This window comes from Mytilus galloprovincialis, chromosome 8 (assembly GCF_965363235.1).
Source record: "Mytilus galloprovincialis chromosome 8, xbMytGall1.hap1.1, whole genome shotgun sequence".
NCBI lineage: Eukaryota > Metazoa > Mollusca > Bivalvia > Mytilida > Mytilidae > Mytilus > Mytilus galloprovincialis.
The window spans coordinates 45,055,969-45,082,486 of record NC_134845.1 but is presented as its reverse complement, the minus strand read 5'-3'; the positions used below and the strand labels follow the sequence as shown (position 1 = coordinate 45,082,486).

The following is a 26,518-nucleotide window of genomic DNA, read 5'->3' as shown; positions in this document are numbered from 1 at the left end:
GAGCTACTTCCAGGGTAGCCTCAGAATCCAGGGAAGCCATGTTCCGAAGAGCAATGGCGCTGTTGTCGGCTCGATGCACTAGCGTGCTCGGGTCACAGACCGTGGAAACTCCATTCGGAACCGTTAAACAACCTACATTCGGAATACAGGTACCACAGTATTTCTACATCAAGCAGGAGAAACCACGACCAATGCCTCCTTTAAAGGTAAGTAAAATTTATATATGCATCAGTTGATCCATAGAAGTACTTTTATAATAGTTTGACTTTTCTACTTTAAGAAATCGATAAAAACTGATACGACCGTTTCAATCTTTATCAATAAATATTAATACTTCATACAAATAATGATTTTACATAATATAACTTAAGAATAGCAAAGTTTGTTTTATAGTTTAGCACGTGGTGAAAATATAGAAATACTAAAAAAAACATTACTTCCAAAATTTATCTTATTTCAGTTGCAAACGACTTCTGATATCAGCCATATTTAGTATGGCATACATGTAACACATATTAAAATGAAAAAAAGCAAATTGTTTTAATTATGATTGGTAACTTATAAAATATATAGATAGTAGTAATAATATTTCTTGTTTATTCCTGTTTACTCAACTTAGTCTCGTTAAACACAAAGATTGAAGATTAATTTGATCAATGAATATTTTGAATATGAATGCGCAGTTTAAACTTCTTGGTGCAAACTATCAACATGGTTTCTGATAAGACTGTTATTTGTTTACCATTGTTTATTCATACTGGCACAACTAAGTCATACGTACATGCATGTATATAAAGCAATCTGCAAATTTATTGATAACTATTGTATTGCAAAGTAAAATTGACATTGAAAGTTCTATTCGGTGCATATACTTTTGCTTGGAGGCTAATCTCTCCATTATTTCAATTTCTGTTAGGGAAGCATTTTTCGCATTTTTATAAATATTAAAGTTCAATCATGCAGAAAAATAAGGAATGATAATTTGGAGTCACGTGTTTCTTTGAGATTTGTCTGGAGACAATCAAAAACAAAATTAAAACGGATAACATAAAAAGATATACACCATCCCTCCCTGAAAAAACAACACTGACAACAACAAAAAAACCGAAAAAAACAAACGACAATAACAAAATACAACTAGAACAACAGGGTTAAACGCATGTGATCTAGTTTTTTTTCTGCTTCTTGAACAATGAATATAGAAAGAAAAAGAAAATCGGTACAATTTTAGACCTATCAATTGAATTGTCAATTCTTATATTTTTTTAAAGCAATTTTAATCTTAATTCTCAATTTTGTAGGCCTGGCAAGGATACAATGGCAACGTTTACTTTGAACCTATATCAATTGCTGGTATGCCAAATGATGTCTTAATGCCAAAGAGTGGCAAATCACGTGGTTCTCACGTGAATGATCAAATAAATAGGATGACACCTGGACCTAAGAGACCAATGACGGAACCTAACAGATCTCCGGATAGTAGCAGCAATAGCAGATCTATTTCGCGCAACACCGGAAAGAGTAATAATTCAAAGAACAGACCATCAACCCGTCAGATGGCGCTATTAGACAAAAGAACTGTTCTGAATAGATTCAACACCTCTTTAGATGACGATATCACGTTGATAGAAACTACCGAAACAACCGGAAGTCTAGCTGTTAGACCGAAAAGTGACAATATAGTTGATTACAAAACCAGACATGATCAGATGTATAATAGAGATAGAATATGCAAAGGATCTGTAGCACATAAACAATATATTGCTAAAATGCAAGGACATAGGCCGACTTTGAAAGTTAGCGGCGGGAAGTATTCAACCCCAGCGGTTACTTCCCCTCTCCTACGCACACAAACACAATATTCCTTAAGTAATAATCGGCTAACGACGAATAGTCCAGATTTATATGCAGCTCAGCTTCCTCCTTTAGAACAGCTAAGAAATTCAGTTCGTCATATGGACAACACTAATGATAAACAAAACTATGGACGAGCTCGGCCAGTAACGAACGATATTAAACCTTTCATCAAATATAGTCCGGATATCAAAATCAAGCAACCAGCTGTTAATTATGTGTAACGTTTCGTTTGGTCATTTCTTAATGCTGTTTTTAAATAGTAATACTCGGATGTATGCGTAAACGTGCAGGACACATGATAATCGAAATAAATCGTTGTTCTTGGATTTAATATCGGACATTACATGCATTTTCAAGCATCGTATGTACATTCAAAAGTGTATGATAAAGGATTTATAAAGGCACCATATATATTAAAGTTCATATAACTTCATAAAAGTGCCAAACTGAAGTTTAAAACGTACATGCTGGACCGCTATTAAAGACAAACAAATATTCATACAACAATTTAAAAAACAACAGAATTTCTGGAAGTTATTCGTGTTTCTATCTTCAATTCTAATTTGGATGTCAGTAGTAAAATCTGTAAACACAGTCCTTTACTCTGTTTCACATCTACATTGTAGTGCTATGGAGCGTTTTTGTTTTCGCTGGTGTTTCGTTATTTCGCATCAAAAATGTTCATCTCTAGTGCAAAAAATAATGTAAAATTCTGTTACATGCCTGAGAATGTTTTTTTTTATCGTGTTACTAGTTTATAGAAGGAATTCTGTAATTGAAAGTTTAAAAGGGCACGAATCTTGCGCCTTTCGATTTGTAACTTGCTACTTTCGATTTGAAACTTGCTACTTTCGATTTGTAACTTGCTACTTTCGATTTGAATCTTCTTTTTTTATATTGTGAAATCTTTAAGGTATTTTCATACGCAAAGTTATATGTGAATAACCGAACCGAGGAGTTCAGAGATTCAAATAACAAATTGTTGAATCATACTTAAAAGATATTTCAAAGACATCAGAGCACCGGAATAGAAAACATTGTATTTCGTTGATTACAAATCTGGTTTCACGATATTGGTCTAACGGAAAAGTAAAGTCTTTATTTCTTAGATCATGAATTACCAAAAACAGGTAAAAAATTTCGTAAGGAAAGATTCATATAGTACAACAATCGTTAGTGGCAAGATATTTTGAAACGAAACACAGGTACTTGTGGATGATAGGAGTAGACGGAGTCTGTACATAAACTCATCATAGATACCATTTTAATGAAGCAAGTGCCTGTGATATATACCATTACATTAATTAGCTACATACTTTTTGCTTTCAAGGTTTCGCAGATTGTTTACTACCATAAGATATCTAACGTCATCCCTGCGCATAGGAAAATACGAGTTGACTTCCATTTACTCAATTGCCTTTTTCCGGTTTCAAAGTTAGCGTCATTTTTCTTTTACTCCATTTGAAGTTTGAATTATTAATCTTAAACAGAGTTGACGTTAGATATGAATATTATAACTTAGGATAGATGTAGCAAACATGTATAGGTTTATTTCCATGAGAATTGTAAAGCTCAAGTATTGGGACCATATTTGTTTTAGATCCTACTTACAATGTAAAATTCGCTATATGTAGTTTGAAATAAGTGGGTAATCCCCTTATGAGGAGGGGCCATTTAAACACAATTGTCGAAGACTGACCGACAATACATATACTTAAAAGAGCACATTTGCTTTAAGAATGACTGTGTCAAATATTTTCATAGCATTGCCAAATATTCCAATAACGGTAAAACATTTATCATGGCAATGCTAATAGTGTTGCATGAATTTAGACTACAATATTTTGTATTTTTTTCAAAATAATGATAATTTTGAAAATAATTTATTACCTTAGTATTGTAAAAATCGGTGATTATCTCCGTTTGTATTTAGTTGGTACAATGCGTTTGATTTGTACTGCCATAGGGTATTATGTTGCCAATAATATTTAAATATTATATACCGGTTAATCACATCTGTCGTGCAACTACAAATCATATATTGAAGGATGCATACCAGCATCTGAAATAGCCTATCTGTGATACTAGTAATTTATGTGTGCTGCATAACAGCATTTTGTGTTTTTGATGTAGCATATCTGTGATATTTACTAGTAATTTATGTGTGTATATTGCAGCTGTTTTCTTATGAAAATTGTAATTATGTATGAAACTAAATTAATAAAAAAATATGTAGACATCTTATCTTTACAAAAGACATACTAGTGATTTTGATTTATTTTACAAAGATACTATACATACAAATATCATAAGCAATCGCAGTTCTTAAAAAAACCAACAAAAAACCCACCATGATAAACATACTTTTAGATGTTGTTTTCTTTTCTTTAATGGCATAGTTTCTATGTAGCAACATTCCAGCAGCGCCTGCATACGGAGTATATATCTCCCAATTGATACGATATTCCCGGGCTTGTATTTCCTATCATGATTTCCTTGATAGAGAAGTGCTGCTCACAAGGAAGCTTTTAAACCAAGAGTTCCAAATGGTGAAGATGAAATCATTCCTTCGTAAATTTTACGGACGCCATCACGAGTTGGTTGACCGTTATGGAATAACCGTTTCACAGATGCTATCGGATATGTTCCTTATGTCGTATCTACAATACCCTTCCCTTTTTACGAATGTGACCTACCGAATTAGACTATTTACCGGAAATGGTATATCATAAGCAACACGACGGGTGCCACATGTAGAGCAGGATCTGCTTACCAGAGCATCTGAGACCACCCAATGTTTTTTGGTGGGGTTCGTGTTGCTTAGTCTTTAGTTTTCTATGTTGTGTCTTCTGTACTATTATTTGTCTGTTTGTCTTTTAAATTCAAGCCATGGCGTTGTCAGTTTATTTTCAATCTATGAGTTTGACTGTTCCTCTGGTATCTTTCGTCCCTCTTTTTTTTGACGTTGTTATTCAAATTATCCCCAACGTCGACATTATCAACTAACAAACAACAACAAAACAACAATAAACAGACAAATCATAATGATGCATGTTGGAAATTGAAGATCAAGCTTGCAAAGACGAAATAAATAGATGATAAAAATAAGAAGATGTGGTATGATTGCTAATGAGACAAATCTCCTCCAGAGACCAAATGGCAGAAGATTTTATTTCATTTCTAAAGCTCTTTTAATTTCTTTTCATTTTATTGTTTCCTCATTCAATGCCGTTTACCAAGTTCGTATTCAATTGGTTTTCGGTCGAGGCAAATGTAAAGGACTGTAGGTCCAGTAAGACCCCTTTTTGGCCCCAAAATATAGCAGTTTTACAAAATTGTTAAAATGTAAACTTTTAGTTATTTATTGGACAGTAGAATGCTTCTGCTACATACATATGGTCTGTTTTGACAATACAATGCACATATATCGGGTACTTGCATCATTAAGCCTGCTAAATTACTGAAATCTTCACAATTCAAGCATTTTAGTTAAATTTTAGACGGTTTTCGTGTAAAACGAAAGTGGTCGCATTCGTGTTCATCCTTAATATTGAAATGTAAGTTGTATTTTATGATAATACATAACATATATAAAGGTTGAGGATGAACACGGATGCGGCCACTTTCATTTTTGACAAAAAACCATCTGAAAAGTGACATTTTTTGGCATATTTGGTAGATTTTTCATATGTGAGCTTGAATCGGATCGTTTTTAATGACTAAATCAGTTAAAATCTTTCACATAAACTAATTGATTTAAATGAAGTAAACACTTAAGTGTTTAAAAAGTGGTCAAAATCTTTTGTCTGATGAACCTGAAATTTGAGGCCAAAATCGGTCCTTACCGGACCTACTCCTTTTAGTTCTTCGTTTTTATAATTAACATATACATTATTAATTTATCGACTTTTTCACGAAACCTTATCATTTATATTGTGCATAAATTATATTTTTACTTCTATTTTAAACATTTGTTTTCGATCCAATGAAAAGTTAGTATTGTTTTTAAAATTACAAATCGAGTGCCACTAGTCAAGTTAAGACCAATCTTCAAAATGGAGCCTAGGTTCACACCGATGTGTTTATTTTGGTGATTGTTATAAATAATGTTACTGTTGTGATCCTCTATACTTTTTTTTAATATTTTGGTTTAAAATTGAATATGAAGGAATCACAAATATTAAGTTTATAAATTAGTTAGAATTGTATTATACGAAACGTCGTTCCACGTGACATATATGATCAAAATTCAATTAGTATGATTATAATATGCCATTTAGTCCAATAAGGTCGAAAGTTTCCTGTGTATTCGATGAAACTTTCCTTTCCGGAGGCAAGTCCAGATGAACAATCATTGAAAATACCATTATAGCTTATTATGACAAATATGATTAATCAAATTCAATAGAATCATCCCCACAGCGCACCATTTATTTCAATGGACTACACAAGTATACTGGGAGACTCTAGTATGGTGGTATGTATCTATGTGCATATGTTTTTGTAAAAGCACCAAATTGCATATCTAAAACCTATTATAAGTGACAAATACAAAAAATCGAAATAATTGTTTAATACAGTTTTCTATAGTTAAGAAGACATTAGTAGAGTTCAGAAACCGAAATGTATAATTTCAATAAATGCAAATATACGTTCACTCACACACACGCTATAAAAATACATAAAAGTAAATAAATAATTTTTACAAATTATTTGAAATTGATTAATTCCTATCTTATTACCATCCATATTTTGCATCTATAATTTCCTTTCAGTTGCTTAAAACCATTATTTAAGCTACAGCATTTCTTAACATGTTCATATTTCAGGTTCAAATAGTGACTTAAATGATACAGCAGGTTCGCCCAGTCATTTTGGTAGTTAGTCAAAACAAATGACTTCAAGACATCATGGCCAAGCTGCCTTTTTCATATTGTTCGATCCGAAAAGCTCATTGTAGCGGACAATCGATAAGATTGGGTGAGGAACATGTTCTTCATAATTTTCCAACGTACTCCTTACTGGATTAATATAGTAGCTGGTCCAGCTATTTCTTACTTGGCAATCTTGATGAACATAATTGTGTTTGTAGCGTTTTTTGACAAGCGAATCAAAACACCTGTTACAATTCTACTGCAAGGTTTAGCCATATCAGATAGCCTTACCGCGTTCTGTACTTACGGGCTTGTGCCTTTGTTTGCTCATCAGTTTAGAGACATTGGGATAGCCAACGCAGATGACAACATTCAAATAGGAACACCTATAGGTTTTGAAATTGGCGCACTTAAAAATTTTACCGTGAGCGATATTACAGATTTGGTTAATATCAAATATCCTTATTGTATAATCCACTATTGTGCTACTCAACTTGCTGACAGTTTCCATCTTGTATCCGTGTTATTGACTGCTTCTCTTGGTTTACAGAAATTCTTAGCCGTAGCTTTTCCAATCCGATTTAGAATAACCATCACCAACAGAAAATCAGTCATTGTTTGTTGGATTTGCTTTCTAACTTCGATGATGATAAATATACCGAGGATTTTTGTTGTTCGTCTAAGGTCCATAGAAAAGGACACATGTTTTGTGTCTAAGCCGAACAAATTACTGGAGAAGTATGTTTTAATGTTTCATCCGTTCTTGTTTCTTTTCTTGCTGACTTCTGCAGTAGTCATGATGACAATTTCGTCATGTTATATAGCGTTCATACTTTGTTACCAGAAAAGAATTCGAAGGAAGGATTCCCTCTCAAAGTGTAAAACGAAAAGGAGATCGAGTATCTTGATTTTGTGTATAGTTGTTGTTTTCTTGTTATCCGAGATACCACGTTTACTTATCAATATTACCGTATTTAATACATACAAGTCTGATATGAATAAGGAAGACATCGTTTGGAAAAAAGTGAAGTACGAGATAAGAGACAAATCTATGAAATGTCTAGACAAACTACAGTTCAGATTCGTACAAAAAGTTAACTCTGATTTAAACTTGAATTTAAGTATGTCTTGCCAATCTGATATTGATTCATCGCACAATTATAGAGTATGGACAAATTATGTAGTTCATACGTTGGTTGGAAATACGTATGCAGATTACACAAAGCAACTTTCTAGTAAGATTGATCCCGAATATGAAGAAATGGTTACAACTATTATCCAAAAGCTGACTGGGATAATGATAAATAATACGGAACAAAGTTTGACAAATCTCATTAACATATTTCTCTGTAACAATATCAGCGAAGTTAATTTTGAAAATATTAAACGCTCATATGAAATGGCCATTTACTCGTGCGACATTAGTAAAATCCCAGCAATACACAAGCACTTTTACTACCTTGTTTTAGGGATCACTCCATACAGTGAACCAATGAACTACATATTGAATATTGTATGGGGGAAATTAGACATCACTTTGGAAAAGTTGAAAATTACCATAGAGATTCTAAAAATATCAACCATTTTCGGATGTATGTCGAATTTCGTCATCTATTTTTTAATGAGCGAAAAACTAAGAAGGGCATTAAAATTTTCAAGAAACTTACCATGCCTTAATTACAAAAAGAGTATTGTGGTATTGGAGTTACAACGATACAAAGAGTTCACGAAATCTATAAGTTCCGATGCTACTGATACTGATACTGAGTTTGTATTGGACTGAAGTTAACATTTAAGAAACATGCTATACATTTATCTTTTTATGTGAGGATGTCGGTATTCTATTTAATTCTGTTAAAATTACTACCACTGGATCGACACTACAACTTGAAGACTATTATTTATTAAGATTATTATTTTGCATATTGTTGATATACATGTATTTGTTCTATAAACATTTCGGTTTTTTTGAAAATAAAGTATTTTCTTCCTTTATTTTTTCCATCATGTTACATCCACTTCGTCTATTCGTCTGTCATTTGTATTATGTGGACACAAAATAATTTATCAATCTCGGGTATGTCTTTGGCGTACATAATTTTTAGCCAGGTTTCTATGATGAGTTTGTCATCTTTTTAAGACAATGTTATTGTACTTTAAAGATATTGGAAGCACAATTTAACTGATAAAGTAATATGAATGTTGATTGGACAGTTCAAAATACCACTTATTTTTTTCATATTGTTTTTACCATTATACGAGTGAAAATGGAACAAAACAAAATAATACTAAAAATTGTAGACAAATCTTATCAGGATTAACTTAGAGATCAAAATATACAAATTTGTTCATTTTTCACTTTCACTAATAAAGGGTTCCCTAAAAAAAAAACCAACACCAACAAACTTCGAGATCTCAAAAGAGACTATTCACTATATGCGGGTTTTCTGTCTGGTTAATGTATTTGTATACCGAGTCAGCATATTTGTTGATAGCATCATAAAATTTATGTACTCTTGTTAAGTCGACATCCATTCTTCTATGTGGAACTAGATTTGCTTGCCCTTCCCGGATCACCTTAATACACCACCCTGATTTTTGTAGTTAATTTTTTGTGTGTGGGTTTGATAATGAGTCTGTAGTTTTCCTTGTTTTGTAGACTCTTGCATTGATTGGGGCGTGTTGCTATTTATATTTTTTTGTTTAACTATATTGATGTGAGTCGTTTTCATTTTTTGTTGCCATTGTGCAATCCGTTTTAACAACTTTTGGTTTTGATTTCTTCCTTTGGTGTCTCGTTTTTTTCTTTTCCTCTACTGTCTAAAATGACACGACATGTACAGATTTCTTTAAAACTAAATTCAGAGGGGTAGTTTTTTGCTGAACACTAGCTACAACTAATTCTGTTGGTCTATTTGAATCGTTCATTTTATAATAACTCTTCACATTAGCACAAATCGACTTGTGCATGTTCAGATTAACTTATTCTTTGTAATCTTTTACCGTTTTATGATTATTTGAAAACACACATCAGACGTATGCATAACGATAGAGCAAATTAGTCATGATGCAACAGTTAATCTAATAGATAACACATAATAAGGGAAGTAATCAAAAGAATGAATGGTTTAGATGAATTAAAACAAAATAAAAAACGCCATATCCGAATTTTTGCTTTATTCATCTTGTTGTTTACTCAAAACAAAACAAAAACAATACATAATAATAAGTTTTAATCAATTTGATACCTATTGGAAATCCTACTGACGTTTATTTATAAATGAATACAAAAAATAAGACACTCAAGTAATTTTAAAAGTATTTGGACACATTATTCTAGTGTGTATACGATTTTGCAGTCGTATATTTAAAAATATGAAGATGAGTCATGATTGGCATTGAGACATTTCTCAAGCTGAGACCAAATGACACAAATGTTAACAACTATAGGTCACCGTACGGTGAATTATGTTCTTTTTCTTGCTTTTCATCTCGCCTTACTCCTCTGAAATTAGTTTTAATTAAGAAAACATTATAATGGTAAAATTTCAAATGTATATAAATATAAATATGAATATAATATTTCTCAAAGCCATGTAAGACATAATAAGTATATCTATAAAAACATTTTTTTTGGTAAGGATTGAACGACTTTATAAAAAAACGCTCCGTTGATGTGAATAAATTCTGGAAGTATTTTCAGAAGGTCTATGGTATAGAGTTACAACATGAAAAATTAAATGAAATTTAGGGGTGGGGCCAAAAATGGCCCTTAAAGCCCCTAGTACTTTTATCCCTCATTATAAATTGTTGTAAAAAGGGCGTTATAAAAGAGTTCAAAAAAGTATGTTTGTCTTCAGAATAAACCAAAGAGAACATTTTTGTTTTGAGTGTTCGTGAATTGATGAAGGTAGTCACAGTAAAGTAAAGTCCCTCCAACAGAGCTTTGTGGATTATATTGACGTCTCAGAGTATATAAAAGTGTAATATTGAAAAAGCCATATCATATGATTATAAAGATGCAAACCCAGGATTGTGGAAAAAATGAGTGGGGAAAACTACGTCAAGGATAGGAGTGAGGTTTGTAAAGTTCGTCATTTCTAGCTCTGCGGTTATGATTGTCTCTTTGGCAATCATACCACATCTCCTCGCTTATATTGAACAACCATATATTAAGCTCTACAGGCTAACTCTGTTCACTATGTATCCAAATGTTGATGCTAACAAAACTTGGGATCCAGTTCAGCAGACATTATCCAGCCTTTATATATTTATTTTTATTTCAAGAACAATAATCAACCGGGAAGTTACCTCTGTAAACATAAAAGAAGCAATACAAATATCTTCAAATGTTACAGAATTAACGCGTGTTAAACAGTTGTGTTAAAGTGTGGTACCTTTTTCAATTTAACTAACAGACTTACCGTATGTAATTAACAACGAACACACCAACTAATGGGAGCAGTAAAGTTAACACCACCACATAAGCTATCCATATATAGTCAGGTCTGTCATCTGAATAAATAAGGGTAACATGACTTCCTACAATGCTTGTCGTAAGGATGTATAGGGACCATTGTACATGATTTTATTGTTCTTATACTTATTGATCTACTGATACTAAATAACTGTTTTGAATTCAAAACAAAAGCTGTATGTGTATTGGTTATTATTTTTCTAAAAGTGTCTTTACTGTTGCTATACAAACTGTAAATGAACAAGTTTTTGATACATATGCGGAAGAGACACTTTTGTCTTGTAACGAAACATCTAAAAAAGCATGACCTCTAGATTTAGTTCGAACGCACAACCGTTGGGTTGGCAGGCTAATGACTGTTGCAGATGAACTACCAAGTCCACATGGCCAATATGCGTCTATTGTTAAATAGTTGTATATTTCTATCTGGATTTCTTATCTGGTATTCAAATATGATGTAGAGTTGTTTTCCAATGCAATCTTATTTTCATCCAAAATTTTACTTTTTCCAAAAGTTAAACTAGGTGGATTGCAAAGTAGTTACATTTTCACTAAATGTGCATAGATTCCTGTTAAGGGCTAACATTTATGGAATTGTATACTATAATCATATAACTGTGCAAACCTTTTAATGTTGGCCTTTTTATAGCACTAGGAACGGTAGTATTTTCTGTAATAAGAACAAGACATGAAGTATTACTTAAAGCTATGCTAAACAATCTTTGTCCGTTCATCGGAGGGTTTGAATGGGTGGACTCTGAACAAATTATTCTTATCGCCATTTACTAAGTAAGTATATGCACCTCTAAGTAAACAATGTACACGATATTCTTATAAATATATATGCCTTTCGTTTTTATTATGAAAGTGTTTTTTTACGAAATCTGATATATTGTAAGCAGTTTTCTGCAAAAACCATTCCCGTCTTACTAAATATAAAATAATTTTCCACAGTAAGTAACAATGGAACAAAACTGTTGAAGAAAACTATGTTTTAGGTTTGAAAAATTCAAAGAAGATGTTAACTTCACTGATTAAAAAAATGCTCGACATCTTCTAATTAAAAAAAAAGGCTTCCAAAAGACAAAGAAGATGGGGATGAAACGCATTTAAAATGTGTGGTAAAAGATAAAAATAAATCCGTCTTACAAAGAAAAAGTGTAGATATTTTGCTTAGGAATAGCAACATTGAAGAAGACATAATCAAACAAGCATATCAAATCGAAACATGAAAATCCATTCTTGTCCATGTCGCTAAAGTATTTTTCAGTATAGTCTGATAGTATTTGTATGACATTTGAATTTGCATTAAAATTTTCATATATATCATGTGTTGTGTTTAAGCACTTATGACCTTTCTTATACTAACAGTTACTCGGTGGTAACGTCGAGTCTGCATTAATGGATTTAAATTGATTTAAATCCAAGATATACCTATTTTTTTCCTTTGTTAATCTTATCAGATAAAACAGACCCATCTCGGGTGTTGTAAGGTTGTAAATTATCGCTTTTTCTGTCCTCGTAAAAATAGAAGTAAAGACGCAGACAAAACGTATTAAATTTACCTATCACAATGGCAAAGCCCTTTAAACATGGTTTTAAGATATGGCTTAAACATTTGAAACAACATTTCAAAATGCAACAACACAGTCGTCATACTCTTCTCATCTGACTTTTAGTTAAATTATTCTAATTACGTGTTTTCATAGTTCACATGTTTGAGCAAATACAGTATTTTGCATATTAACCAATAACCCTGTACATTTTTTACATATCGAAAAGTCAAATATTACAGATGCACCAATCAATAAAGTATAATAAAAACCAATTAAATCACATTTGTAAGATATCATACCTGTTATCTGTTCTTTTGTGGTATCCAGCATTTCTTCAGGTGTTGTGAGTGTTGTTTTATGTGTCGTGAGTGTTGCTTCATGTGTTGTGAGTGTTGTCTCAAGTGTCGTAGACTGAATTACTAAAATGAAATACATTTTGCTGAGTTATTATATGCCCGAAAATGCAAATTTATCTCTCCGTACTAAAAATCGAATATTTTCCATTGAATATGAGAAACTATTTTTAAGAGATGCTTATAAATTTAATTCTTATCAAGTCAGACATTTTTTCATTATATCGGAAAAAAATATAAACGATATTACACTAAAAATTTATAAAATCTAGTAATTTTCGAATTTAAAATAAATCATTCAATGTTTATTCAATTGTTTGTTATAATATACAAAATAGTGTCAACAGAATCATATGGATTTTTATATTAAAGGATACAGACAGACACTGAACCTTGCAGCATTAAACATACGAACTACCACAGGTCTTCGCAAAGGTTCTTCGTATATAATGCATTAGTGTTACTTATCCTTCACGTGACATCGGCTTTCACGTCCTTATTCTGACCATGCGTGGCTGTGTAATTATTATCCAACACAATTAAACAGACGACACACTTTAGCAAAGGTTTGACTGTCAGATTGGTGAATCCGGGACGACCATATTTCTAATTCGTCAAATCTAAGGAATTGGTACGTTGTAATAATTATTAAGAGTTTTGTGTTGCTTTTTTGCTTGCTTTATTATTTATGAATACTCCAAATTTATTGGATTTAAAGTCACTTTCAGCTGCTTCCTATTTCGTGGCGACCAGTTGTTAGGTAGCACTCCACAGTTAGGTGTGTAGTTTCGCATTTTGGCCCCTGTGGATTTTTCAAATATAAGAGCTAGTGTGCAATAAAATTCATTTTTGGATAGCTGAGTATTAAAATAACCTTCGTATTGGGTTTATATGAACATCAAGATCATATTATGTATGTAATATAGGCTGTTTTCTGTATGACAGTCCGTATTTGTATGTCCATACCATACATTGGTCCGGCAATTATTGTAATGTTTTTTTCCAACTTTTTGTCGCACGAACTTTGTAATTAGATTTTACGAAAAAATGAGGCGAAAGACACCCATTTTTTATTTCATTAGGAAGATTTATGAAAACAGTTTCTGAAAAGGTATCACTCAAAGGCATTAAAATTTTATTCTGATCCAAATTTTGGGGGGATATGTGACATGTAATATTTTATGGCAAATAAATGCAGGATCTTGCCATGGATACACATAAAATGAATTATTTTTCACCCTTTTAACTTTAGGAAATCAAAATCTATGGAAGATACTGATTACATATATCTGCACATGTACAACATAAACAGTTAGGTTAATGTATTAGAAATCCAGGAATAGGAGATGATAAAACATTTTGTGGTTCATTTTTAATTTTATTTTCTAACTGTAGAGTGCTACCTTATGGGCGGAAGAGGCTGGAGAGAACCACCGACCGTCGACGTCCGGAACCCGAACTTCCCTCAGCGTTGACCGGATAGTGACACAGAGATTGTAAACGAGTTCATGGACTCCTCTATTCTCTTATAGTTTATGTGGTTCCCTCTGTTGTAGTTTGTAACCCCGATTTATGACTTTCGAACAGTTGTATACAACTGTTGCCTTTATTTAAAACGACATTTTACTTGAACATTACTTGTATCAATTTTTATTCACAAATCACTTTTTTTTTTCAATTCGATAAATATACAGCAAATCAGCCGTTTATTTTACTCCAGAAAAAAATCATATAAAATTACGTCTCAAGAATTGTAACCCAATTTTAGAACATATATATTTAAAGACGATAATTCAATTGCTTTGATAATAATTCACTTGTGTTTATCTTTTCGTAACAAAACCAACAAGAATGTATCCAAAGTACACGTATGCCCCACTCGCACTACCATTTTCCATGTTCAGTGGACCGTTAAATTGAGGTAAAAATTCTAATTTGGCATTAACATTAGAAAGATTATATCATAAGGAACATGTGTATTTAGTTTCAAGTTCATTGGACTTCAACTTTTTCAAAAACTACCTTGACCAAAAACTTAAACCTAAAACTGGCACTATCATTTTCTATGTTCAGTAGACCGTGAAATTGGGGTAAAAAATGGCATCAAAATTAGAAAGATCATATCATAGGGAACATATTTACTAAGTTTCAAGTTGATTGGACTTCAACTTCATCAAAAACTACCTTGACCAATAACTTTAACCTGAAGTGGGACAGACGGACGAACAGACGAACGGATGGACGGACGGACGAACAGACGGACGCACAGACCAGAAAACATATTGCCCCTCTACTATCGTAGATGGGGCATAACAAAAGGTATAGAAATAAGGAGAGTTGTTTTGATTGCCAAAGAAACAGACCAAATGACATGAAAATTAAAAACTATAGGTAACCTTCAACCTTCTCAATACCACATGGTCAGTTATAAATGTATGTCTAAAGGAAAAACATATTTGGGAAACTAAAAATAAATTTGATTTTTAAACGTTTAAAAGTTGAATTTGAGATGAAAATGGAACTTCAATTTGACGAAATATTTTAATTTAACTTGAGTTTGATGTGGATATCGATGAAGCTCAAGTTCGACATCTGGTTGTTTATTGAACTCAAGTTTGACGTTATATTGTTTATTGAATCCAAGTTCGACGTAAGATTGTTTATTGAACTCAAGTTCGACATCTTGTTGTTTATTGAATTCAAGTTTGAGGTAACTTAAAGATTCTTATTTAACTCAAGTTCGACATCAGGTTGTTTATTGAATTCAAGTTGAGGTAAGATTCTTTGTTGAATTCAAGCTCGACGTAAGATTGTTTATTGAAATCAAGTTTGGCGTATGATTAGAATTAAACTTACCTGTTGTATCTCCATAGCAATTTATTATAAATGCAGATGAAAGTACTATTAGGGAGAAAGGAATATAGAATAAATCCATAGTTATCATATTAGAGCCATAGCTGATATAACAAAATCACAACTTCCTTTTTAAATAAATTTGTAGATATATTCTTTCCATTGTTTCTAATAAATGAACTCTTACGGGGAAACACTCCAAAAAATATAATACGATATACAAAACGGTTCAACGTAATGAGCTGGATCGACATGGATCAGATGACAAAACCGTATATTCCATTTGTACATTACAATATTAGTTCGCGATATAATTTAAAAGTGTCTTATTTTGTTCGAACAATGAATTTCCTCAAGCAAAATCAAACTTAATAGAAATGTTAATGTTTTTCATTTATTTTCTATTTACCTACAGCCCTTTAAGGGGATTTTAATTACAAGTTAATATATAGTGGGGACAAAGTTCTGAAAAGATCTCTGCTTGTTTGGCCATTTACATACAGGGTATCAAGTCAACTTGTTTGAATTTTATTTGTTCAAAGTTTTAATCCGCTATTTTTAATAGTTTATTTCAAACTAAAAGAAAACCAGCCTATATGTTATCAGAAACATTAACCTAACTATTTCAAACAAATGTTAGCTTGATGTTGTTTACCGAGCCTGGAAAGATTCCAATAATCTTATCAATCATTTCAATTAACGTTTGTGTCGCATATACGATTACGAAAACGAGAGCAAAACAAAAACTTAATTATAATGGTTATCAAAAGTACCAGGATTATAATTTTATACGCCATGACGCGCTTTTCGTCTACCTAAGACTCATCAGTGACGCTCAGATCAAAATAGTTAAAAAGCCAAATAAATACAAAGTTATAAGACAGTCGACAAAACTATCTAGGTGATTACAAAAATAGACGTCGGACTATATACGGGTTTAATTTCTAGTGTATGTGCTTCCGATTCTACACATATGTATAGCTATACATTGATATACTTATAAGACATGTAACGACAAAATTTCTTAAAATGTCCTGTACCAAGTTATTAAAATGGCAGTTGTTATGCAGTAGTTCGTTTCTATGTGTGTCAGCGTTTGTTTTTGAATCAGTTTAGTGTTTTTGTTAGATCGTTGTTTTCCTTCTATGGGTATTTGCGATTTTGAGATCCGGGTTTGTTTTGGATTAATCGATTTATAAATATTAAATAAAGGTATGGTACTGTTGTCTTAATTTATGTTCGCCTCGCTGTGTTTTTAATTCTAGGTTTCCATACAACTATCATGTCATATACATAATCTAATGAATCTATTTTTTTAGGTATTATTGCGACTTTAAGTGGTTGATAGCTGTACACGTATTTTCTGATTCTTCGTTTTCTTCATTTTATTGCAGGATGTATTAATATTTCCACTTGATCTAACAGAGAGGTCAAAAAGCTGATTCTTTAATATCTTTGTTTCGTTGAATGTTGCCAGTAATTTTTTTGTTTTCTTTTGGCCATCGGCAGTTTCTTTTTACTTTTAAAATATTTGATTGTTCTTCTGACCCTTTTTTGTCATCTGGTTCCCTTTTCTTATTTTGAAAACTTTATTTCAGGAAAACATATCGATCAACGGAATTAAAAATGATAGTTTGGTGTATATATTTCAAAAATTCTTTCTGTATCCGGCGTTTTATGCTGACTGCTCGCATTAACAACAATGAACTTGTGCGTTATCATGTTCAAGAATACCCGTTAAAATTGCCTTTTCCGTTTTATGATTATTTGACAATCACCATCAAACTCATTCAGAGCAAAGGAGCGAATAGATCAGGGTGCAACAGTTGATCTAATAATCTTTTTGATTTTAAGACGAAAACACGCATAGGATATTATAAGGGAAGTAATCAAATTAACTCATATAAAATGTTTAAAAATCAACTGCAAATCAGAATGTTCTTTTATCTATCTTGTTCTTTACTGAAAACAACAACAAATAGCAATGTAAGTTATACATGATAATACATTTTTATAAACATAAATACCTATTTGAAATTTTATAAAAGTTCATTCACAAAAGAATACAAAAAAAAATAAGACACTCAAGTGAATAAATTGTTTTGAATCACATAACACTAGTATGTTTACGCCTTTTCAAGCGTTTCCCTTTCTTGCGTGTCATCACCTCGCCTTACTCTGAAATAGTTGAAGTATTAATATTACATTTATAATGTTGATAATGTTAAAATGTCATAAAAATTTATTCATTTCAAAATGATAGTTCAAGTTATGTAAGGCCTGTTAAAATAAGTATATTTACATGAACTAGGCTATTATAAATTCAGATGCCTTTTCGTCAGAACGTTCTCCACTTGTTTTTGTACAAATACATCCTTGGCGTTCAAACATTTGGTTTTGGACGTTTGTGATGAAGGTGAACAATTTTCGCTCGAACAAAGCTCAGGTGATTATATTAGCGTCTCGGGGTGTAAACGATGTGATATTGAAAACAAGTCATCTGATATTCTGAAGGTGCGAATCCGGGATTTGGGGTGTGTTGCAAAAACAAGGCAGCGTTGGGAGTGAGACTTGTAAAAATTTTGAGATTTAACTGTAGGTTAGTTGTCTAATTAGCAATCAATTGGCACATCTCCTTATTTTTATTCGACGATGATGTAATAAGATCCATAAGCTTTCTCATAATTCCGTGTATGATCTCATACGAGTCATTTTGTGTACCCTTTATAGCTTGTTGTTCGGTGTAAACCATGGCTCTGTGTTGAAAACCGTACTTTGACCTATCATAGTTTACTTTTACAAATTGTGACTTGGATGGAGAGTTGCCTCATCGGCAATCATATCACATCTTCTTCAATTTTATACAACTATCTTGAAATATTACAAAACTGTCGCGTGTAAAACAGCTGAATTTAAAAAGTAGATCCTCTTATACAAATAGACTAACAAACTTACCGTATGCAATTAACAATGGACACAACAACCAATGGGAGCATTAACGATCCCACCACCACATAAGCTATCCATGTATAGTCAGGTCTTCCATCTGAAAAAAAAATGAAAGAGATGTTTCTTTTCTACTATACTTGTCGTAAGGATATCAAGAGCCCACTGAGTTTGTTTTTATTGTTCTTACATCAATTGATCTGCTGTTTTTAAACATTTATTTCGAATTCAAAACCGTTTATGTCACTGTGTTTTTTCAAAGTGTCTTTCCTCTTGCTATACAAACTGTTAATGTAAATGTTATAGCTTTGGATATGCAATAAAAAGACAATTAGTAAGACCTTGTTTGTCTTTTCATTTGTCTCGTTTTTTGCTGTTTCATCGTAATGTATATACCACAAATCTATTTTTATATCTTTGATAGATTCACTCAAATTCTAAAACATAAATTTATAGAAAGTTTCGGGTAAAGCGTCAATTCTTTGTCCAGAATGAGCGGGTTTTATCGTAGTCCTATATATAATATGACCACGGGAACATTATTTTCTATTTCTATTTCTATTCATTTCTAATATATTCTTTTCACTTATTACACTTCTTTTCTTTTATTTATCATATTTTTTACTATCAATGTATACCCCATTTAAAGATGACAATATCAAAATAAAAACGTTAAAAATTGAATAAGAATGTGAAGCTATGTGTTAAAGGACTAAGTTTCGATCGCCCCACTTGTTACTGTTATGTAAACAGGTCAGTGATAGTCGAAAAGAACTATGCAGACAACTCGTCCAAAAAGCGTTTATTGCTATAAGAACTATGTGTTGCTATCTGGATTTCTTGTCTTGTTTTCGAATGCTTTAACAAGTTGCTGCCTCGTGAACTAATATATATTTTTTTTCTACCAAAATTTTACCACTTCAATGTTAAATTATGCAAACGATTTTTTTTTCACTAAATGTACACAATCCCTTTTAATTACTGAGTATTCATGAATTATATAAAGGTGCATACCATTTGACTTGATTGTAGAACTGGAAACGGTAGAATTTTCTGTAATTAGAACAAATTGTAAATTACAATTAAGAAAAACAAACGCGATTAACTTCAAAGTATGATAACAAATCTTTGATAATATATCGGAGGGTCTGGATGAAAGTTCCTCATTTTTGGGTTCTTTAGTTTCTTATGCCATCATTTTCTTTTCTCTCTCTCTATTGTCCATTCTTTTTATTTTAGCAACCTATTATTCTGTATTCTCTTTTTTCTCTCCCGTTTTTCTCTATTCCTCTTTTTTTAATGACTATTAGATATTTTTTTGAACCAACACAACCCCACTTAAACTGAAGAATTTTACAAAAGTCTTTTCAATAGGTAATTACTTGAACTATTTATATTGACGGAAATGTGCAGCCACTTAAAATATATAATTTTCGATTGAACCTAGGTAATCGAAGCGCCAATTTACTAAATAAATATATGCACTGTTACATAATGTTCACGAAAATAGATATATATCTTCAATCTTATTATATCAACTTATATTTGAAGAAATCTGCCATAGTGTATACATCTTTTTGTAACATCCTTTCTCGTCTAATCAAAGAATAACACCATAGTTTAACTATTGTCAGCGGAACGAATCTAGAAAATCTAAGTATTTAAGAAAACTACGGCTTAAGTCTGAAAATTTCCCTAATTATATTTATTTCATCCAGTAAAATAAAACGACCTCTTTTAATTTAAGAAAGATCCAAAAGATGAGTGGTATGCCATGCTTTTGGGATGTAGGAAACTGGATTTAAAAGACGGTGTTGTGGAATAAAGGGTGTAAAATTTTTGGATATGGGATAAAGTGGAATCTGGTAAAAAATGAAGAAGTGAGAAGTCTGAAAAATTACAAGACAAATTGGGAAAATTCAAAATGCAATATGTCATGCTATTGACATGCACTAATAAAAAAGAAAAACATGTAGATGTGTTGGTTACGATTGGAATTTTGAAGTAGACGTCATCAATATACAATGTGTAGGATAAAAAGTTTCTTTCGGTATACTAGTTGTATACATGAACTATGAAATTTTATTAAAAGTTTCGTTCATATCACTTACGACCTTTGTTGGATTCAGAGTAACTCATAGGTCATTTAACTTTGTATTAATTGATTTAAATCTTAGATAACATATGTTTTTCTTTGTTAATTTTATCAGATAAAATAGACCCATCTCTGGTTAAATAAGATCTTCGTATAGTGTAGAAAAATTATCGCTTTTTTCTGTTCTCGTAAAAAAGGAAATATGAATGCAAACAAAAACCTAATTAAAAAAATAATTTCACTAATCACAAAAGAATAAACATTAAATATGGTTAATTGTAACGACTTTATTCATTTGAAATAGCATTTCAAAATGCAATCTCAGAGCCCTAATACTTTTTCACCTCACATAGGAGTAAAATTATTCTAGTTTACATGTATCAGCAAAGAGGGGGGATAAGAGGGGTCTTGATCCCGAAATCCCGGACTTGAAAAAACGAAATCCCGAGGTCCCGAATTTAAATAAAGCAAATCCCGACATCCCGAAATCCGAAAAAAAGGATTCCTGGATTCCGAAAGGGTCAATCCCGAAATCCCGAGCTTAAAAACACCCGATCCCGCAGTTCCGATAAAGGTCCTATTCCCCCTCAGCAAATACAGTATGTATGGTGCATAATAACCTTATAACTATGTAGATTTTCTAGATTTTACTGTAACAGCTGAATCAATCAATAGATTAATATTGAAACCAATAGAATCATATTTGTAGTAAAGCATACCTGTTATCTGTTCTTTGGTTGTATTAAGCGTTACTTCAAGTGTTGTGAGTGTTGCTTCGCGTGTTGTTTTCTGCGTTACTCCCAGTTTTGTGAGGGTTACTTCATGTGTTGTGAGGGTTACTTCAGGTGTTGTGAGAATTACTTCAGTTATATTTAGTGTTGTGTCAGGTATTGTAGAATAAATATCTGAAAAGGAAATAAATGGTTATGAGTAATAGTATGCCTGATAATGCAATTTGATATGCAAATACGAAATTTAATTGCAAGTAATAGACTATTAGTATATGGAATATATGAAAATATTTTTCAGAGATGCTTATCAAGTCTGACACTTTTTTTTTATAATATCGAAAGAATGTAGTTACTCTTTTCTTCTTATATAAACTAGAAACACAAAAATCATTATTTTCCTCATCTTTTTAAGAAAACGATATCAACCTATAAAAATACTATTGAATGGAAATTAACTACACATTGTACTCATTGTACAAAACCTCCATGTGTTTTATAGTTGATTTAGTTTTTAGCAGGTATATACCAGTAAAAAAAGTGTTGTTTTGAGGGATTTTTTTGTATTGATTAGTGATTGTTGTTGGCATAACTTTCAGTGTGAAATGTTTCAGGACTAGTACAACGTAACCATTAGATCAATAGAAAGGTAGATGCAAAGAATTTGTTGAATAGGAACAGCCATTCTACCTTAAAGTATACAATCTACGGACAGCAGGTCAGAAGGTAAATAAACTCATCATAGATACCAAGATTAAGTTTTGTATTTACGCTAGACGCGCGTTTCGTCTACAAGAGACTCATCAGTGTCGCTCGAACCCCCCAAAAAGTTTAAAACGCCTAAGTACGAAGTTGAAGAGCATTGAGGCCCAACATGCCATAATGCTTTGCCAAATACAGCGAAGGTAATCTATTCCTGAGGTAGAAAAGCCTTAGGTTTTTCAAAAGTTTTATAAACAGTTAATTTATAATTATGACCATATCAATGAAAATTCATGTCCGCACAGTTCTGACTACTAAGCAGGTGATGCCCACGGGGAATTTAAACTCCACCAGCAGTAGCATCGACCCAGTGGTTGTAAATAAACTCATCATAGAAACCAGGATTAAATTTTGTATTTACGCAAGACGCGAGTTTCGTCTACGAAAGACTCATTAGTGACGTTCGAATCCCAAAAAGTTAAAAAAAAGTCAATAAAGTACGAAGTTAGAGGGCATTGAGGACCAAAATTCCTTAAAGTTTTGCCAAATACAGCGAAGGTCATCTATTCCTGAAGTAGACAAGCCTTAGGTTTTTCAATAATTTTATAAACAGTTAATTTATAACTATGACCATATCAATGGTAATTCATGTCAGCACAGAAGTACTGACTACTAGGCGGATGATACCCACGGGGAATTAAAACTCCACCAACAGCACCATCGACCCAGTGGTTGTAAATAAACTCATCATAGAAACCAGGATTAAATTTTGTATTTACGCATGACGCGCGTTTCCTCTACAAAATACTCATCAGTGACGCTCGAATTCAAAAGGTTTAGAAGGTAAAACAATTCAAATGAGAAAACTAACGGCCTATTTTATGTACAAAAAAAAATGAACGAAAAACAATTATGTAGCACAAAAACAAGCGGCAACCACTGAGTTACAGGCTCTTGACTCGGGACAGTCACGAACATACAGAATGTGGCGGGGTTTAACATGTATGCAGCATCCCAACCCTCCCCTAACATGGGACAGTGTTATAACAGTACAATGTAAGAACGAGCTATAGAAATCAGTTGAAAAAAGACTTAACCCATCAGAAGGATAAAAATCGTGTACTACAAATACAAGTGAACGTGGCCGGCTACTTGTACATCCCAACAACAAAAAGACACTAATTACAGATATGAGAGTACTCGCATTTACTAACAGCTAGTTCAAAGCCACTAAAACCACTTTCATCATTGATGGCTATTTCGTGGATTGTTTTTTAATATGTGAAGAAAGCCAAAGCAAATGATTTTGCTATGTATCCGTGTATTTTATGTAAAAATATGTTAGTACACACCTTTCTTTTTTATTGACGAAGAATTCGTTTTCCTGGGGACATATGGTTGAAACCACCCTTTGTATCATAGATTGGAATCCACATAGGTTTTTTGAACTTCTGATAAAATTTTGGCTGATGATTGTTTTGAAGTATTAACAAGAAATTGTTGAAATTGATGAAAACTCCCTACATCTCATTTTGTCCCCTAACACTTAATTTGATATTGGATTGGTCATTGTTTTAATGTCTTACTTCACAATTTACCTTTTTACCTGTTCCAATTTGTCCTGTGTGTATTCTGTAAGCACGCAAAATTTTATAACGTAACATTAATTATTGTTGATGAAGATAATGACCAGAAATTAGTTACGGATGGCAACTCTAAATCCGAACTCTTAGTTCATCATAACATTCTAGCATATGTTACCTTATGCACACCCTTAATTTCAATCTGAGTGCAGACAACATTATACACCTGGAAAAGATTGAATGTAATGCATGGCAGGCACTAAATAATAAAATTCCAAATGTATTTTCTGTTTTGTTTAACTTTAAATTTCTCTAGAGTTTTGATATTCACTTTCTTTTTGTTCCCACAGAAAGTGTCAAAATAAACTAAGTTTGAGATGTTCCCCTATGTTAAGTATTGTTGTGATTAATTGGACAATAGCAAACAATAGATATCTGCACACAACAACAATAGGTGATTTTGTAAAATGAGAGGACCATATCCAATTTAAACTCAGTTGTTAGTTTATTTTATCACCTTCTGTAGATTTAAAATAAAAAAAGGAATGTCAATTCCAGGTAGACGTTTAATTTTCTAAATCATGAAGTGCATTCAGATTTTTTCAACCTATTTCCTGCCATTCTTTAAAACCTTTCCAGGTAGTACCGTACACCGGTTAACCTGCACTCTCTTGTTGCGTAATTACTTCTGAGAAACCTTTAGATATATTAGATAAACAGTAAACCAATTTTATTAAATCGTAAAGATTTAAAGAAATAATGACTCCCATATAAGTGTTACACAAATATAGACCATCTGACATGATGTAAACGAATATTTGTTAACATGATTTTTAATACAAATATGACTGTCTGTGTTTATCTTTTATAAATGATAGGTATGTCTTTCCCTAAAGGATTGAAATGTCTAAGAAACTGAAGATCGGATTAAAATCAGAGATTTCTACACCATTTATCTCAAAATGTAGCACAAGTAGAGATATTTTCTTTTACATACTGTATTTGAACTGACTTGTTAAAACATCGTGTACGAAAATCAAAAATCATCGTCAAATAATATTTGTATCATATGCCCTTTGTGGCAGTTAAGTTTGACAATTCATGTTACGGGAATTAGCTTTGACGTAAGATGATAATGGAAGTTAAGTTTGTAATTAGATTTCAATTGAACTTAAAATTTGCAACGTGTTAATCGGACTTTACTTTGACTTAAAGTGTAAATTGTATTTTAACTGAAATAAGATTTTAATTAAACTTACCTGTTGTTACTCCGTAGCAATGTCTTATTAACGTAGATAAAAATAATATAAGAGAAAAAGACAAATAAACTAAATCCATAGTCATCATATTAGAGTCATAACTGGTTCGACAAAAATCATAACTTCTTTATTAAAGAAAATTCTTTTCAATGTGTTTCTAATAAACGAAGTCGTAATACGAGGAAAATTTACAAACAAATTATTAAAATACGAAATACAAAACGGTTTAACGTAATGAATACGGATAAGATGACAAAACTGTATGTGTTACAATATGAATGTACCATAGAATTTAAACATATCTTCTTTTGTCCAAACAGTGCATTATCTAAAAGCACATCAAACTTAATGATAATAATTCTGACTTTTTCATTTGTTTTTTTTTTATTTACCTTTGCCCCTTCAAGTTGATTTTAATAACAAGTGGTGAAAAACTACTAAGAAGAAGTCTGTTTGTTTCAATATCTTTAGATTTAATTGGCTTAGTAGCCTCATTTAAGGTTAAAAAATTTGATTGCAATAAAAGAGGGGCAAAAGATACCAGAAGGATATTCAGACTTATAAATCGAAAATAAACTGACAACACCATGGCTAAAAGGAAAAAGAAAAACATACAAATAATAGTACACAAGAAATAACACAGAAACCAAAAACGAAAAATAGAAAAGTAAAGACTAAGCAACACGAGCCCAACAAAAACTGGGACTGATCTCAGGTGCTCCAGAAGGGTAAGCAGATCCTGTTCCAAGGTGGCACTCGTCGTGTTCCTCATTTTATTCAAAACCTGGTAAAAAATCTATTTCGGTAGGTAACATTCGTGAAATGGGAACAGGATTGTAGTTACGACATAAGGAATAAGGTTTCTACCACGATCAACCAACTCGTGATGTCGTTTACGAAAGCATGATAAAATAAACAGCTGCGCCATGAGCGCATGATACGCTCGTCGTCTTGTGTGGAAGTTTTATGCAATAATCATAAATAGCTTCTGAGAAAGTTTTAAGCAATAACCATATATTGTTTTTGAGATACTGTGGGACATGTGAAAACTAAATATCACTAAAATAAATTTTAGTTTCAAAACCAAAAAGTATACAGATCTTTAGATTAATATAACAAAGAAGTGTGTAAAGTTTTAAGCAATAAACATACATTTTTTAAGATATGGCGTGGCATGTAAAAAAAACCCTCCCCCTTTTTTACAAAATACTCAATAACTCAAAAACAAAATTTTG

At 32.0% G+C, this 26,518-nt stretch overlaps 3 protein-coding genes and 1 long non-coding RNA gene across 5 annotated transcripts in view; 2 read left to right on the top strand and 2 right to left on the bottom strand.

Annotated features, from left to right (window-relative positions):
* Positions 1-4,094, top strand: part of LOC143042031 (uncharacterized) — a 28,584-nt gene extending 24,490 nt beyond the window's left edge. The window contains exons 2-3 of the mRNA XM_076214253.1: positions 2-206; positions 1,302-4,094. Of these exons, the coding sequence (XP_076070368.1) occupies positions 2-206; positions 1,302-2,078 (982 nt within the window). The 3' untranslated portion in view covers positions 2,079-4,094. The remainder of the gene's footprint in view (position 1; positions 207-1,301) is intronic.
* A 1,913-nt stretch (positions 4,095-6,007) lies between these two features.
* On the top strand, positions 6,008-8,726 carry LOC143043318 (uncharacterized). Its single transcript, XR_012968307.1, has 2 exons — positions 6,008-6,334; positions 6,687-8,726. It is a non-coding gene; the product is annotated as an uncharacterized LOC143043318 (long non-coding RNA).
* A 1,167-nt stretch (positions 8,727-9,893) lies between these two features.
* Positions 9,894-16,249, bottom strand: LOC143043317 (uncharacterized). 2 transcript variants are annotated; one of them, XM_076215689.1, is made up of 5 exons: positions 15,974-16,237; positions 13,064-13,183; positions 11,834-11,878; positions 11,156-11,246; positions 9,894-10,236 (listed from the first exon to the last, which is right to left on the bottom strand). In XM_076215689.1, exons 1-5 carry the CDS (start codon positions 16,059-16,061, stop codon positions 10,176-10,178), a joined length of 405 nt encoding a protein of 134 aa, XP_076071804.1. In that variant the 5' UTR covers positions 16,062-16,237; the 3' UTR covers positions 9,894-10,175. The 2 variants fall into 2 exon arrangements, with proteins under 2 accessions (XP_076071804.1, XP_076071805.1); XM_076215690.1 differs by lacking the exon at positions 11,834-11,878 and having other exon boundaries at positions 15,974-16,249.
* Positions 16,250-18,902: 2,653 nt separating this feature from the next.
* On the bottom strand, positions 18,903-25,444 carry LOC143043316 (uncharacterized). The gene is made up of 4 exons (XM_076215688.1): positions 25,284-25,444; positions 21,731-21,916; positions 19,931-19,969; positions 18,903-19,016 (listed from the first exon to the last, which is right to left on the bottom strand). Exons 1-4 carry the CDS (start codon positions 25,369-25,371, stop codon positions 18,922-18,924), a joined length of 408 nt encoding a protein of 135 aa, XP_076071803.1. The 5' UTR covers positions 25,372-25,444; the 3' UTR covers positions 18,903-18,921.
* Positions 25,445-26,518: the final 1,074 nt, after the last annotated feature.